This window comes from Linepithema humile, chromosome 1, assembly GCF_040581485.1.
Source record: "Linepithema humile isolate Giens D197 chromosome 1, Lhum_UNIL_v1.0, whole genome shotgun sequence".
NCBI classification, from domain to species: domain Eukaryota; kingdom Metazoa; phylum Arthropoda; class Insecta; order Hymenoptera; family Formicidae; genus Linepithema; species Linepithema humile.
In genome coordinates, this window is record NC_090128.1 from 16,212,920 (window position 1) to 16,227,313 (window position 14,394).

Below are 14,394 nucleotides of genomic sequence, written 5' to 3' on the forward strand. Positions count from 1 at the left end.
TGTCATATTAAATACAATTCTAGAGTCTAATTCTAACGCCTAAATCATTTCTTCTTGCCAAGGAACCTGACCCTCTTTTATAAAATAATCTGCGAAGATATTTCTAACTTCACTAGCATGTCTTGTGTAGTTATTGCTGCTAAAATTTGTACCATCATTAAAATTACTTAGATTTACATGTGTTTTTCTCCATTCTCCTTCAATTACTATTCCATTTACAGATATTTTATCTCCATAATTTTCTCCACAGTAAGTTGAAGTACCCATTAAAAGATTGTGTAAACATATGGTTGCTTTGATTATTGCATCTGCAGTTTCAAGGCTAGTATTAATAGGTTTCTGATAAATACGCCATCGACTTGCTAATATTCCAAATGCATTTTCTACAACGCGTCGAGCTCTACTTAATCTATAATTAAATATACGTTGCCGTTTAGTTAAATTTTTTGATGGATATGGGCGCATTGTAAATAAATTTAATTGGAAGGCCTCGTCAGCAACCATAACATACGGTACATTGTGTCGTACACTAATAGCAGAAGGATCAGGTAAATTAATAGTATTGTTGTAAAATCGTTGTCCCATTATAGAATTTTTAAATATTCCTCCGTCACTATGTTTGCCTTGAGCACCAATATCGACAATTAAGAATTTGTAAGTAGCAGACACGAGTGCCAATAAAACAATGCTATGAAATCCTTTGTAATTGTAATAAGTACTTCCTGCTTTCTCAGGACACTGTAAAAGTCAAAATTTTTGTCTATAATATATTTTTACAAAGTTTTCTATATTTGATTTAAAATAATAGTAATAAACTTACAATTATGGCGACGTGCTTCCCATCCAAAGCACCAATACAGTTTGGGAAATTCCACATTTGTTGGAATTCATGGGCAATATCTCGCCATCCATTCTGTGCAGGAGTTAATAATTCTTCTTTGTGAAAGCATTTCCATAAAGCTTTACAAGTTTCTTTTATTATACCTGATGTAGTACTTCTTCCAGTTCGATAGCACAATGCAATAGATTGAAGTCCATCTCCAGTTGCCAAATAACTAAAAATTACAAGTTATACTCTATAAATATTTGTTTATTATTATTTATTATTTATTATTTATATATATATTTAGACATACCGTAGAGTCATTGATAATCTTGCAGCTGCTGGAATAGGAACTCTCCAATTTGTTTTCATTTTTGTAATGAAAGGCTTAATTCTTGATAATATATAATCAAACATATTGAGTGTCATTCTCATATAATTGAAAAATGTTTCTGTATCTTGTAGTCTCATTTCATGAACAAGATTATACCAGTCCCCTTGTTGTTGTTTTAACTGTAATATAGGATGTACCCAATATCTTCTCTTTTTTATGTTTATAGTATTTCTTTCATTTCTCTTTCTTCTTATATAAAGCAGGGCCAGCAGTAATATTCGACGTTTTTTACTCATAATAACTGCATCCATATCCGTTAAAAAACCGTACACTAAATTTAACACGTCTAAATACAATATATCTATTTTATATTGTATATTATATTGTATTACTTGTGTTTTAGGTTAAATTACGTTACGTATGTATATATATATATATATATATATATATATATATATATATATACCCAGTTTGCGCATGCTCACCCAATCTTTAACGCGTGCAGTGTGAACACTAGAAAAATTATTTTTCTTTGCCGCGTCGCGTTTTGCCGCGCGGCAAGCGTTACCGCGTCCTGTGTGCAGGAGCCATAATACGTATTGTTATTTTTCGTCTGGTCTATAGATAGCCAGATGTTAATGCGCCTTTACGATCGGAACAATTAGAGCAGGGCTCGGAATTATTTGATCTTTTCGGCCGATTCTCGTAGTATACGCCTCCTTTCTTCTCTTTACCGTACGCGCGGCAGCCGCTAGGGCCAGCGCCGCCGAGCGTTAGGACCCATACAGCACAAAACATCCTCAGGATATCCTCAAGACATCGAGGATATTTCAGTATCCCAAGGATGTTCTGAGAACATCGAGATCTCCCCAAGATGTCCTAAGGATATGTAGGATATTTTGTGCTGTATGGGGAGCGGCGCTATCCGATTAATGTTAAAAAAATTTATTAAAAATATTTTTTTCCTCAATAGCAATAGTACCTCATGGGTGACGTGGAAATCTATTGAAATATTTTCACATAATAAATTTAAAAATAAAAAAAATATTTTTAATAAATTTTTTTAACTTTTAATGATCAAGGGAGAAGAACCTAACATTTATCGGATAGCGCCGCTCTTAATGCTCGGCAGCGCTGGCCCTAGCGGCTGCCGCGCGCGCGGTAAGGAGAAGAAAGGAGGTGTATACCACGAGAATCGGCCGAAAAGATGGAATAATTCCGAGCCCTGAATTAGAGCTTTTCACGTATGCACCCATTGTTTCGTCTGAGGTAGAATGTACGTTTTCACATTATAAATTTTAATAGACTATTTAATAGACAGATGTTAAAATTTTAAATTCAGCAATTTATCGCAGTGTTTTGTTACACATTGTCACAAATCTAACAAATATTAATTTTTTTTGCTCTACGCGATGGTGTCTCATTTGCTATTCTAGTCCGCTACACCGCTACCGGCGTAGTCGGCCCTGCTTCTCACAGTGCGCAGGGCTCAGAATGGGAAAAAGGGCATCGAGATCCAGACTCTGGTGATATCAAAACGAAATCGTTGTAATATATTTAAATTGCACAGTTAAATGTTTATGATTTACGAAATAATTAAATCCATAATAGTAACATATTTTTATTAGGGCTTGTTCATAACTGAGTAATACAGTAATAATATACGAAGATAATATACAAAGATAATATAAAATTATAATAATGTCACATAGAAATCATGAAACATGGTAATGATATTACATACAAGATTGACATACAGGATTAATAATCGCTATCTATCTTTAGAAAGAATGGCAATAGCTTCCATGTTAGGCGTCATTTTTAAAAAACATTATGTTTTAAGTTATATCCAATATGTCCTATTAGTAAAAGATATGCTGAGAATATAGCTCCTGGAAAATAAATCAAACTTGTGGACTTGATTAGATAGCGTGTTAGAATTTGTATTGAAAGAGAGAGTGTGTGAAAAATAAATTAGTCTCAGAAAGAAATAGAATAGAGATTCGTGTTAAGAATAAGGTAAAGTTAAAGGATAGAAAAAAGAAAAGTAGGGCAATTGAAGGTAAGGCTAGAGAAAGAGAGATTGGAAAGATATAGGGAAAGAAAGTAAAAGGGTCAGTAGTAAGCACGGTGTAAGAATATAAGGTGATTTCACGGCAACAAATTTTTGTGATTTTCCTGTCATTGTTCCACATTGAACCGCTAGGTGGCTACGTGTTGAGGGACTTTAAATATATATATATAGAAATTTTATTAAAATTTTATTGTCCTGCGGAACTTAATTATAAATATTCATTTTCTTAAAGAAACTTAATTTTCTATAAAGACTGGAATACATTATTAATTATTTTTTCTGCAAATTTAACTAAGAATAATTTGTTATAAAAAAATTAAAAAATATTTTGTCAGTAATATATATTTTTATACACAATGTTAAAAGTTTTATTTAAAAAAATTTGTATTATTTAGGACTATAATTATATATAGATGTGCTTAAGAGATTCATCATCTATCCTTTTCTATCCACATCTTCTATCCTTTTTTACTTGGGATCTTGCACCAACGTGACATCTTGTGTGACATGCCTTAACTATGACATCTTGATCACAGATCACGGTGTAAGAATATAAGATGATTTCACGGCAACAAATTTTTGTGATTTTTCCGTCATTGTTCCACATTGAATCGCTAGGTGGCTACGTGTTGAGGGACTTTAAATATATATATATACATATATAGAAATTTTATTAAAATTTTATTGTTCTGCGGAACTTAATTATAAATATTCATTTTCTTAAAGAAACTTAATTTTCTATAAAGACTGGAATACATTATTAATTATATTTTCTGAAAATTTAACTAAGAATAATTTGTTATAAAAAAATTAAAAAATATTTTGTCAGTAATATATATTTTTATACACAATGTTAAAAGTTTTATTTAAAAAAATTTGTATTATTTAGGATTATAATTATATATAGATGTGCTTTAGAGATTCATCATCTATCCTTTTCTATCCACATCTATCCACATCTTCTATTCTTTTTTACTTGGGATCTTGCACCAACGTGACATCTTGTATGACATGCCTTAACTATGACATCTTGATCACAGATTTTTTGATAGAATACAATGGTCGTGAAATCACCTTATATTCTTACACCGTGTCACAGATTTTTTGATAGAATACAATGGTCGTAAAATCACCTTATATTCTTACACCGTGGTAGTAAGATTATGGCGACACGAGGATCGGGCGGGACGAGCAGAGGTAGTAGGACAATGAAGAATAAAAACGAAACAGAGGAAAAGCAAAAAAAATTAAAATGGAAAGAGGAAGAAAATAATAATAGGATATAGGAAAAGGAAAAGAAAAGGATGATATTTGAAGAGTGCGGTTACGAAATGGAGATTTAGAAGGAAAAAGACAAGATAGAGGATTTAAGGAAGGAGGTAAAAGAGGAAATAATGAAGGGAATGAACGAAATAAAAAAGGAAATAAGGAGGTTTGCAGAATATACAGAGGAAGGTAAGAAAAGGGAAAGAAACTGGGAAGAATGAGAATATTAGAGGAGAAGGTTGAAGAGACGGATATAAGGTTAAGAGAGATAAAGGAGGTGATGGGGAATAGGGAAAAGGATAGAATAGAAGGAGATGGGGATGATGAAATGAGTCAAGGAGGATAAAGTAGAAAAAAGAGTAGTTGTGGTTGCTCGGTGTACACGGAAGGAAGCGAGAATAGACTAAGTATAAAAGAGGTACGTAAAATAAAGAGATGGATAACGGAAAAAGAAAAATGTGAAAGGAAGAATAATATTGTGATCAAGAAGGTAAGATTAAAAGGGAATAAAAGGACACTGGAAGGAGGGGGACTAAAGGAATGGGTAATAAAATTTTTAAAAGAAAGAGTAGGTGTAGAAGGTAACGTGGAACATTGCAGAATAAGCGAAAAAGTAATAAAAGCGAAATTAGGTAATGAGGAGAAGAAAAAAGAAGTGATAAAGAACAAAAATAAGTTAAAAGGAGGAAATATATTTATTGAAAATGATTTGACGTGAGAAGAGAGAGACACAAGAAAAGATAGATAGATGGGCAAAGGAGAAAAGGAATAAGGGAGAGAAATGAAAATAGGAATAGGAAAAATAAAAAAAAACGGGATTTGGAAATATTGGATGGAAATTGAAAAGGAATTAGAGAGAAAAAGAGAAGGAATAGAAGGAGAGAGTTGTGGAGAAAGGGAGGAAGGAAATAAGAATTTTGTTTAGGCCAAGAAGGGGATGGGGGGAGAGTAAAAGATAGAAAGGAAAGAATAAAGAGGATGATGTTTTGGAATGTGGCAGGCTTAGATAGACAGGAAGAAGATTTTTGGAAATATATTAAGGAATATGACTATATAGGATTATGTGAAACATTTTTTTTTTTTTTTTATCTTTTCTGATTGCTACAATCTGTCTCAATTAAGGACATTCCGTAACAGTTGTGATGGTTAAAAAGACTTGTGGTGGGTGAATCCTATGACTCGCTCATCTTATTCAGAATATTCAGGGTCAAGAACCTTGAGGATTGGCTATTAAGTCATGCGGGATTCTTTTTTTTAATCTGCGTAATGCAGTCTTTCTAGTCATTAATTGGTTTGCCAAAATGTTAGGATGGGAGAGTATTCTCTCCTTATATGCTTTGGTTATTCTTATGATTTCGTTTTTGACTGTAAGTATATTCAGATCACGGTGTAATAAATCATTCGTGACAAACCATGGGGCATCAACGATGATACGAAGCATTTTCGATTGGAACCTTCTATGATTTCGATATTTGAGTGGGATGCGGTGTCCCAGAGTTGCAAACCATATGTCCATATAGGTTCAATTATGGCTTTATACAGAAGTACTTTACTCTCTAGGTTTAACTGGGAATTTCGGCCCAATAGCCAGTACATCTTCCTCAGTTGCAGGCCGAGCTGCTTTCTCTTACAAGGGAACGTTCACAAGTGTCCCCTTTCGATTTGATTCTCCTTGAAATATGTTGTAAAACATACAATTTGAAGAGACACGTATTTTTTTATAGCGGCCCTAACTCAAATTTAAGGGGTGAAACACTCTTTTGAAAAAAAACGGGTTTTTTCTTTGTGTGTAACTATCGCCAAAACCGTAGGAGATACAAAAAAATGTTTCAAATAGAAGTTGTATGGCTTGTAATAGGCTTTATAACTGTGTAGTTGGATTTTCAAAAAATGTAATTTTTTTAAATTTACCCCCACCCCTTGTTATTAGTTTTTTGAATTTCAAAATTTTTGTAATGACAAAAGTTGTAGCATTTTTTACGCTGAATTCAACCATATATGATTTTATTATGTTCCGAAATCGCATCTTTCAAAAATGAATCATCAGTATCACACTATATGCGTCGCGTTACATGACGCATCGCTTATACCGCACTTGTGTTGCGCAATAATCGTTAAATAAATATAAAAATAACATGTTATCACATATTTGAGGAAGAAAAGTTAACTAAAATTGTTGCTAAAGCATTACTTCCACATTACACCTTTATAGATAATCGCTGCATTTCCTGCGCAACGCGTTGTCATATGCAAGTTAGCTATCAGCGCATATTACACTTTGAAGTTTTGCTTGCAGTGACCACAGGAAAATAATTTATGAAACGAAAACAGTGAATGAATCAATCTATTAAACATATATCTACCCTGACTCTATCTTCTTGGCCCGACTTGACTGAGAATAAAATAAAATATAAAATTCTGTACAGTTTACTCTTTTTCAATAATTTTAATATACTGCGATTCTACATGCTATTACATTCCACTAAATTACTACGATTTTTTAAAGAAGAATTTTATATTTCAATTCATTGTCAGTCAAGTCGGGCCAAGAGGGTAGAGTCAGGGTGGATATATGTTGAATAGATTGATTCATTCACTGTTTTCGTTTCATAAATTATTTTCCCGTGGTCACAAACGTGCAAGCAAAACTTCGAAGTGTAATGTGCGCTGATAGCTAACTTGTATATAACAACGCGCTGCACACAAAATGCAGCGATTATCTATAAGGGTGTAATGTGGAAGGGATGCTTTAGCAACAATTTTAGTTAACTTTTCTTCCTTAAATATGTGATAACATGTCATTTTTATATTTATTTAACGACTATTGCGCAACACAAGTGCGGTATAAACGATGCGTCATGCAGCGCGACGCATATAATGTGATACTGATGATTTATTTTTGAAAGATGCGATTTCGGAACATAATAAAATCATATATGGTTGAATTCAGCGTAAAAAATGCTACAACTTTTGTCATTACAAAAATTTTGAAATTCGAAAAAATAATAACAAGGGGTAGGGATAAATTAAAAAAAATTACATTTTTTGAAAATCCAACTACACAGTTATAAAGCCCATTACAAACCGTACAACTTCTATTTGAAACATTTTTTTGTATCTCCTACAGTTTTGGCGATAGTTACACACAAAAAAAAACCGTTTTTTTTCAAAGGGGTGTTTCACCCCTTAAATTTTAGTTAAGGCCGCTATAAAAAAATACGTGTTTCCTCAAATTGTATGTTTTACAACATATTTCAAAGAGAATCAAATCGGGAGGGGACACTTATGAACGTTCCCTTGTTAGTGAAAATGTGTGTTTTCCAGTTTAGTTTACTGTCCAGATGCATACCGAGGTATCTTACATGGTTAGCCTGCGGGATTCGAATGTTGTTAATTGATACTGGTTGACAAGTTCCTTGTCTCAAGAAGGTGACATGTGCTGATTTGGTTTCATTCACTTTGATTTTCCAGTGCTTGAGCCAACGAGATGTTTCAAGTAAGCTGTCTTGAAGCATATGACAGGCGATCACTAAGTCACTGTGCGAGGCCAGGATCGCCGTGTTCGGCGAACGTACCAATAGTGACGGATTTGTTTGTGGGTAACTCACGACTAAAAAGGAGATACAATATTGGACCCAGAACACTACCCTGAGGGACATCTGCTTGAATTTGATAGAGTCCGGAGGTTTCCATACCGTTTATGACTTACTTATGACAACAAATTGTCGATCCCTTAAGTAGGATTTTAGGATGTGAAAAAAGTCAATAGAAAGTATTGATTTAATTTTATACCGGGTGTTTCAGACCACCCGTACACCCCATTTAAAAACGAAGGAAGTGGTTATTTTAAAAAATGTTTCGGATAAAAGTTGTTGGTCAAGTAATGCATTACATGGGCATATGCGATTGACCTTGAATGGCGTCGTGAAGGTCATGTCAAAATCGACTTGAATTTTTTAAATAGGAACCCTTACTTTTTATTTCATATTTTTGTAGCTGACGTCAAGGCGTTTTCGAAACACTGGTTACAAACCCTTTTTAGTTAAAATCTTTTTGAGTTATGAGACTTCAAAATTTAAGTACCGCCGGCGTTAGCATTACCCAAGATGTACCGCGTGGAGGTCGCATGGTCGGATTTACATGTCTTCGAGGAGTTTGATGAAAGTGAGTCCCCTTGTCCATTGAAGCACACGTTGGAGGAATGCCCCGCGTGGGCGGACGACCGTCGTGTCCTGACCGAAATGGTGGGCCAAGACCACAGATATCTATACTAAACCTAGATCGCTAAGTTCGGCTGAATAGCTGTGTCGAGCAGGATTTCTGGATTTGGCCATCTTACCCAACAAGAAAATGGCGCCGACGCGTGAGTTAATGTGGGTTAGTGCATATGTGTTGTTAGTTGAGCCGGTTAACCGTTGAGCATTAATTGTGATTTTGAAGTGTTTTTTCGATATCGTGCCACAATGCCAAGCAATTGCTGCATTGGGGCACGATATCGAAAAAACAGGTTGCAAAAATAGATATAAAAATGGTTTTCATTTATTTAGATAAGTAGAATGTATATGTTTGTAATATACGAGTTTTTTTATGACATTTTAAGGTTATATTTCAAATAAGCATTACATATACACATTTTAGATTTCCTTTAAATCGGCCTGAGATATTGCAAATGTGGATTGACGCAATTGGAAGAGAAGGTTTTCAACCAACCAAAAATTACCTTATTTGCAGTGCGCATTTTAAGGTTGAAGACTACATGGACAGACCAAGCACAAGCGGTGTGCGCTTGAAAAATTTTACCGTACCTTCTATATTTTCTGAGGCTTCTGTTCCTGCATTTATACATGTTGATTATGCTACAAATTCACCTGCTGCAAGTTTGCCTGCAAAAACTTGGAGGAGTATATTAAAGAAACCAGATATCAATCAATTATCCAATATCGATTCTGTGAGTTCAAGTACTTCTCCATTGAAACATACTCCAATTATATTGTGTGAGAATCCACAAGCAACTACTAGCGCAAACTCAGTTGATGATACAATTAAAATAGCTACCGGAAAGAAACGGAAAATAATGAATCATTCAATTTATCATTTGAAGAAACAGAAAATGTCTCCAAGAAAGCAACGAATGCAAAGAACAATTAAGACATTATTGCAGAAAGTATCTCGAAAAGAAGAAAAGATCCGTTCATTCGAGAGTCTACTGAAAACATTACGGTACAATGACAAAATATAAATACTATGTCTCACGCAATATATGTATTTGAGCACGCATGCACAGCTATTGCAGGCATACTCAAATATATGTATATCCTTACGAAAAAATATTCTGTAGTGGCAAGAAAATGGTATGAAAGTATATAAAATCGACTGTAATATCTTTTCGCTAAAGTATACTGTTGTGTAGAAATAACATAGTAAAGAAAATATTTGTGAACGGAAAAAGAATTATATGTATAAATTGTCAAAATATCAGTTATATACAAATATCAGTTATATACAAAAATCAGTTATGTTAACAGAGCAAAGAATCTACTTGAAAATAATCCAAGTGAAGTTATTATTAATACTTTTGGTGGAAGCATTAGCGAATTATTCCAGAACGAATAGAAGAATGCAAAACGAAGCCGGAAAGGTTGCCGATACAGCGACGAAATTAAAAAGTTTGCGGTGACTCTGCATTATTACTCGCCGAAGGTTTATAGCTATTGCAGGTATAAACATTTTTTAAATATGAGTCTATGAGAATAAGTTAATTTTATAATAGTCAATAATGATGACTACAATAATCAATAATAATGGCCTTTTCAGATCAATTCTATATTTGCCGCATGAAAGCAGCATAAGAAATTGGATGTCATCAGTGAATGCAGAACCTGGTTTCATGATGGATGTTTTTCAAGAAATTTTAAATTTTCCAAAAGTTTCACGTAATTGCAATTTGGTGTTTGATTCGATGGCGATCCGAAAGCAAGTAATCTGGGATTCTATATTAACAAAATTCGTTGGATTATGTGAATACGGCAACGGGGTATCCATCGAACCTGTCGAAACAGAAGCCACTGAAGCCCTCGTTTTTATGCTGGTTTCACTTAGTGGTACGTGGAAGTGGCCTGTAGGTTATCTTTTTATTAATAAATTAACCACTTCCGTACTAGCTGAACTAGTGAAAACTGCACTAATACTGTCGCAGCAATCAGGCATTCGGATATGGAGTATTACTTGTGATGGTGCTCACAAGTAATACTGGTGTAAATTACTCAACAATGAACTTATTAGGGTGCAATTTATTTACGACAAATTATTGCAATTTAAAAACAACATTTAAACATCCGAGCTCTGATTACGATGTACACTTCGTACCCGATACATGCCACAGTGTAAAACTTGCTCGAAACGCGTTGGAAGATTTAAAAATTTTTAAATCTTTGACTGCAGAGATCAGTTGGAATCACATAACACATTTACATCAACTTCAATTAGAACTGAATTTAAAATTTGCAAATAGAATTAATTCTGCGCATATAAATTATAAGGCTAATACTATGAAAGTAAAACTTGCAGTACAGACTTTAAGTTCTTCAACTGCCGCCGCTTTAGAATTTGTACAATTGTCAAAAATTAAAGAATTTAAAAACTTGTGACGTGACGCTTTTCGAGCGCCGTCACAAGGGCGATAGCCCGGCCGAGGGAGCAAAGAGTCCAGGTGTTGCTCCTCGCGTGGAGAGAGCAACCCGCGAGACTCCACAATTTTTACGCGTTGTTTGTATTGTCATTCCCGTTTTATGTCGTTAATATCGTTTTTTAAATTGTAAGGCGAGACCCCGTGCGGGCGGCGTTGCGTGTTTTGTGCCTCAGGGCGAAGATGCAGCATCGCCAGGAAGACCAGACGCCGGGGGATCATCGACGGGTGTCACGCGTCAGTGACCCCACAGCATAAGGTCAGGTACCGCGATCCCGTCGCCTCCGCCATCCAAGCCCTATCTAACTCCGCTTTGGTTTCAGCCACAGAGTCTAAGAAACGCAGAAACACACAGCAGCGGACCTCGCCCGGCTGCAGACGGCTCCGGGGACCCCGAAGATGCTGCACCCGGAAGGACCGGAGTATGGCCCGGCCAGCCTAACCAGTCTCTTCCGGGAACATCGACTCATCGACACGTTAACGGCCGAAAGATTTGAGGAAACCACAGAGAGCGGAGGGGGGCGCCCTGGATGAACTGTGGGCGGTTCTCAGGGGCCCCCCTTTTCGGAAAATCGGCAGGATGCGCAGGAAGGTGACGCGGACTTGGAGAGGACCTACGTGCAGAGCCGAGAAGAGCCACTGTTCGGTGTGCCGCAAGTGCGCGAGGACGATACCAAGGACTCAGCCCGACGACGCAGAAGACGCCGAAGACGTCCACTCATTGTAAGCCGCCTCTCGGGTAGCCATAGAGTTCCGTCCGGTTATGGCTGGTAGCGTGAGTTTGTTCTGTATTCTGTGTATCTCACAACTAACCAAGTCTTGATACCGTGAGCGCTCATTTACGCTCAGTTACCGCATGTCCAGCCGGCTCCGGATACCGCGTAAGAGTCTCTCCGTCTTGCGAGAATTAAGCGCCGACAGTCTCTTCTCGTTGCCGTTTCGTTTGTCGTTCGTTTCGTTACCGTACCGTTCTACCGTTACCGTTCTTTTGAAATTACCGATTGTTACCGTCTTTCTGTCGCATTACTACCGTACCGGAAGTACCGTGGGTGAATGTCCGCGGGCGGATTTTGGTTCGGGAACGTTCTCCGCGAGATTGCGGTTACCGTAAAGTTAGCGTCTCGGCGAGAAACGGGAAAACCCGCGAAAAATAGCCGTTCCGCGGCATTTCATTTCTGGCCGTTAGGTTACCGTCGTTTAGAGTATATTTATTTGGCCTTCAGCGGCCGTATCAGATAATCAAAACATAAGTCCTTCGTTGGCTGTATATAGTCGGATCAGCGGCGAATTATCGCCATCGCGTTCCCGAGATTTGATGTAGGCATCGAACTCGATTCTCGTTACCGAATTTATAGGGCGAAGGGCCCTACCATCGTATCAACCTATTTCCGCCGTATCGGCTCCGGCCGAATAGTTTAAGCATCTTTACCCTTGTAAACTAAATCACTGAAATACACCATTGTTAACTGTTAATTATTGAGTTATCCTTGCGTTATCCTCTCACTCCAGATATCTAACGTTAAGTAAAAGAACTGCGCCCCTCTGCCATATACTGAGCGGGGAGCGGCCGAGCAATTTTGAGAACTGTTTAAGTTACCGATACCGCGGTGCGATTACTCGCACCTGGCGCCCATTTCCGGTTACCGATATCGCGTGAGTTACCTTGCTCCCGAATTTTGTGGAGTACCGCGAGTTACCGAATCGTGCAGTTATTGCCGATCTCGCGAGTTACCTTGCTCCCGACGAGCGTGGAGTACCGCGAGTTACCGAATCCAGCATCTGTTTCCGATACCGTAAGTTACCAAATCGAGCATTTATTGCCGATACCGCGAGTTACTGATTTCCATTGGGCGTGCTCCCTCGGATCTGGCGTGATTCCGAGGCTAGTTCACGTCGCAAACTGTACATGCACAATAGAATTTATTAAAACCATTGATGAAATTTTTGACTTTTTAAATTCCCGCAATCCATTCGGTAAGGGGTTTAAAAATCATTATTTTATAACATTAGTTTTTTGCAAGAAAGAATTGAAAAAAAGATTGAATATTTGTATACTTTAACTGAACATAATAATAATCAGTTACTGTGTGCTGGTCGAAAAAAAATTTTCATTATTGGTTTTGCGGCTGCTTTTAAATCAATATTTTAAATTGCTAAAATTATATTGCAAGGCGATTCTTTTAAATACTTATTGACATACAGGTTCAGTCAGGACCACTTAGAATTATTTTTTACACAAGTGCGTTAACGACATAGTTGGAATAATAATCCAAATGTGTTGCAATTTAAAGCTGCCATGAAAAACATACTTGTGAAAAATTCGATTTCAGCATCAGTAAAAGCAAATTGTGCTGGTTTTGACCTAGAACATGATATAGGATTTAAATTAACATGGAAGAAAACAAACATTAAAAACTGGCATGATAATATTCATGGTGTAAATTCCGATATTAATAACAATGACAGTTTTTTTTCTGACGTTGAAAGCGAAGAATTATATAATACTATCAATGTAAGTACCCGGGGGTTGAGCTACCCACCGGGCGCGTCTCCAAGGTGGCGGATAGGAGGACGCCCAGTAGGTGTGAGTTCTCTGAGGGGACTCAGTACTGCTGGGTAGTGGCGGTTATAACCTGGCCCCACGGAAGTAAAACCCTGTGGAGGGTAAGGAAAGACCGTTGCCGCGGACCAGCTCCCCAAGCTAAGTTGTAAGCCATCGTGGCAATGGCTGCATGTCACTGGGGGAGCAGTGTCGCGAACAATGCCTCTGGGGAATCGAGCGAAACCCCAGAGTATCCAGCCTTACCCACGCATGCGGGGCTCTGCGTGGGCGGACCGTGTAGTTCCTTAGCTACTCGTGAGACCACTATGGATTCAAACTTAAAATTAAACTTAGAGAACGAAGTGAAAAATCGGGAGGGCTCACGTGACGGCTCTCCGAGGGAAGGAGCTGAGACGGTGGTGACGGACGGGACCCTTAAGGGCTCCGGAAGTGAGGCCGGCCCGGCTGCGCGGCAGGAGGCTTCACCTCCAGCGAAGAAGAATCGGTGCGGGGCCAAAAAAAGGAGGGCGAAGCGGATGAGAGCAGCGGCTCTGGAAGGGACTCGCTCTCTTCCCGTGGCTCCTCCTTGTACGCCGGTGGAGATGGTGAAGGGGCACGCCGATGGTAAACGTCGGAAGGGCTCCAAGGATACCCCTTCATTCGGGCGGCC

General features: G+C 37.4%; 2 protein-coding genes across 2 annotated transcripts; one reads left to right on the plus strand and one right to left on the minus strand.

Moving 5' to 3' along the window:
- Positions 1-36: 36 nt before the first annotated feature.
- On the minus strand, positions 37-1,913 carry LOC136996958 (uncharacterized). The gene is made up of 3 exons (XM_067346943.1): positions 1,137-1,913; positions 821-1,055; positions 37-738 (listed from the first exon to the last, which is right to left on the minus strand). Exons 1-3 carry the CDS (start codon positions 1,466-1,468, stop codon positions 40-42), a joined length of 1,266 nt encoding a protein of 421 aa, XP_067203044.1. The 5' UTR covers positions 1,469-1,913; the 3' UTR covers positions 37-39.
- A 6,690-nt stretch (positions 1,914-8,603) lies between these two features.
- Positions 8,604-10,098, plus strand: LOC137001903 (THAP domain-containing protein 1-like). Its single transcript, XM_067361102.1, has 2 exons — positions 8,604-8,741; positions 9,098-10,098. Exons 1-2 carry the CDS (start codon positions 8,604-8,606, stop codon positions 9,734-9,736), a joined length of 777 nt encoding a protein of 258 aa, XP_067217203.1. The 3' UTR covers positions 9,737-10,098.
- The last annotated feature ends 4,296 nt before the right edge of the window (positions 10,099-14,394 follow it).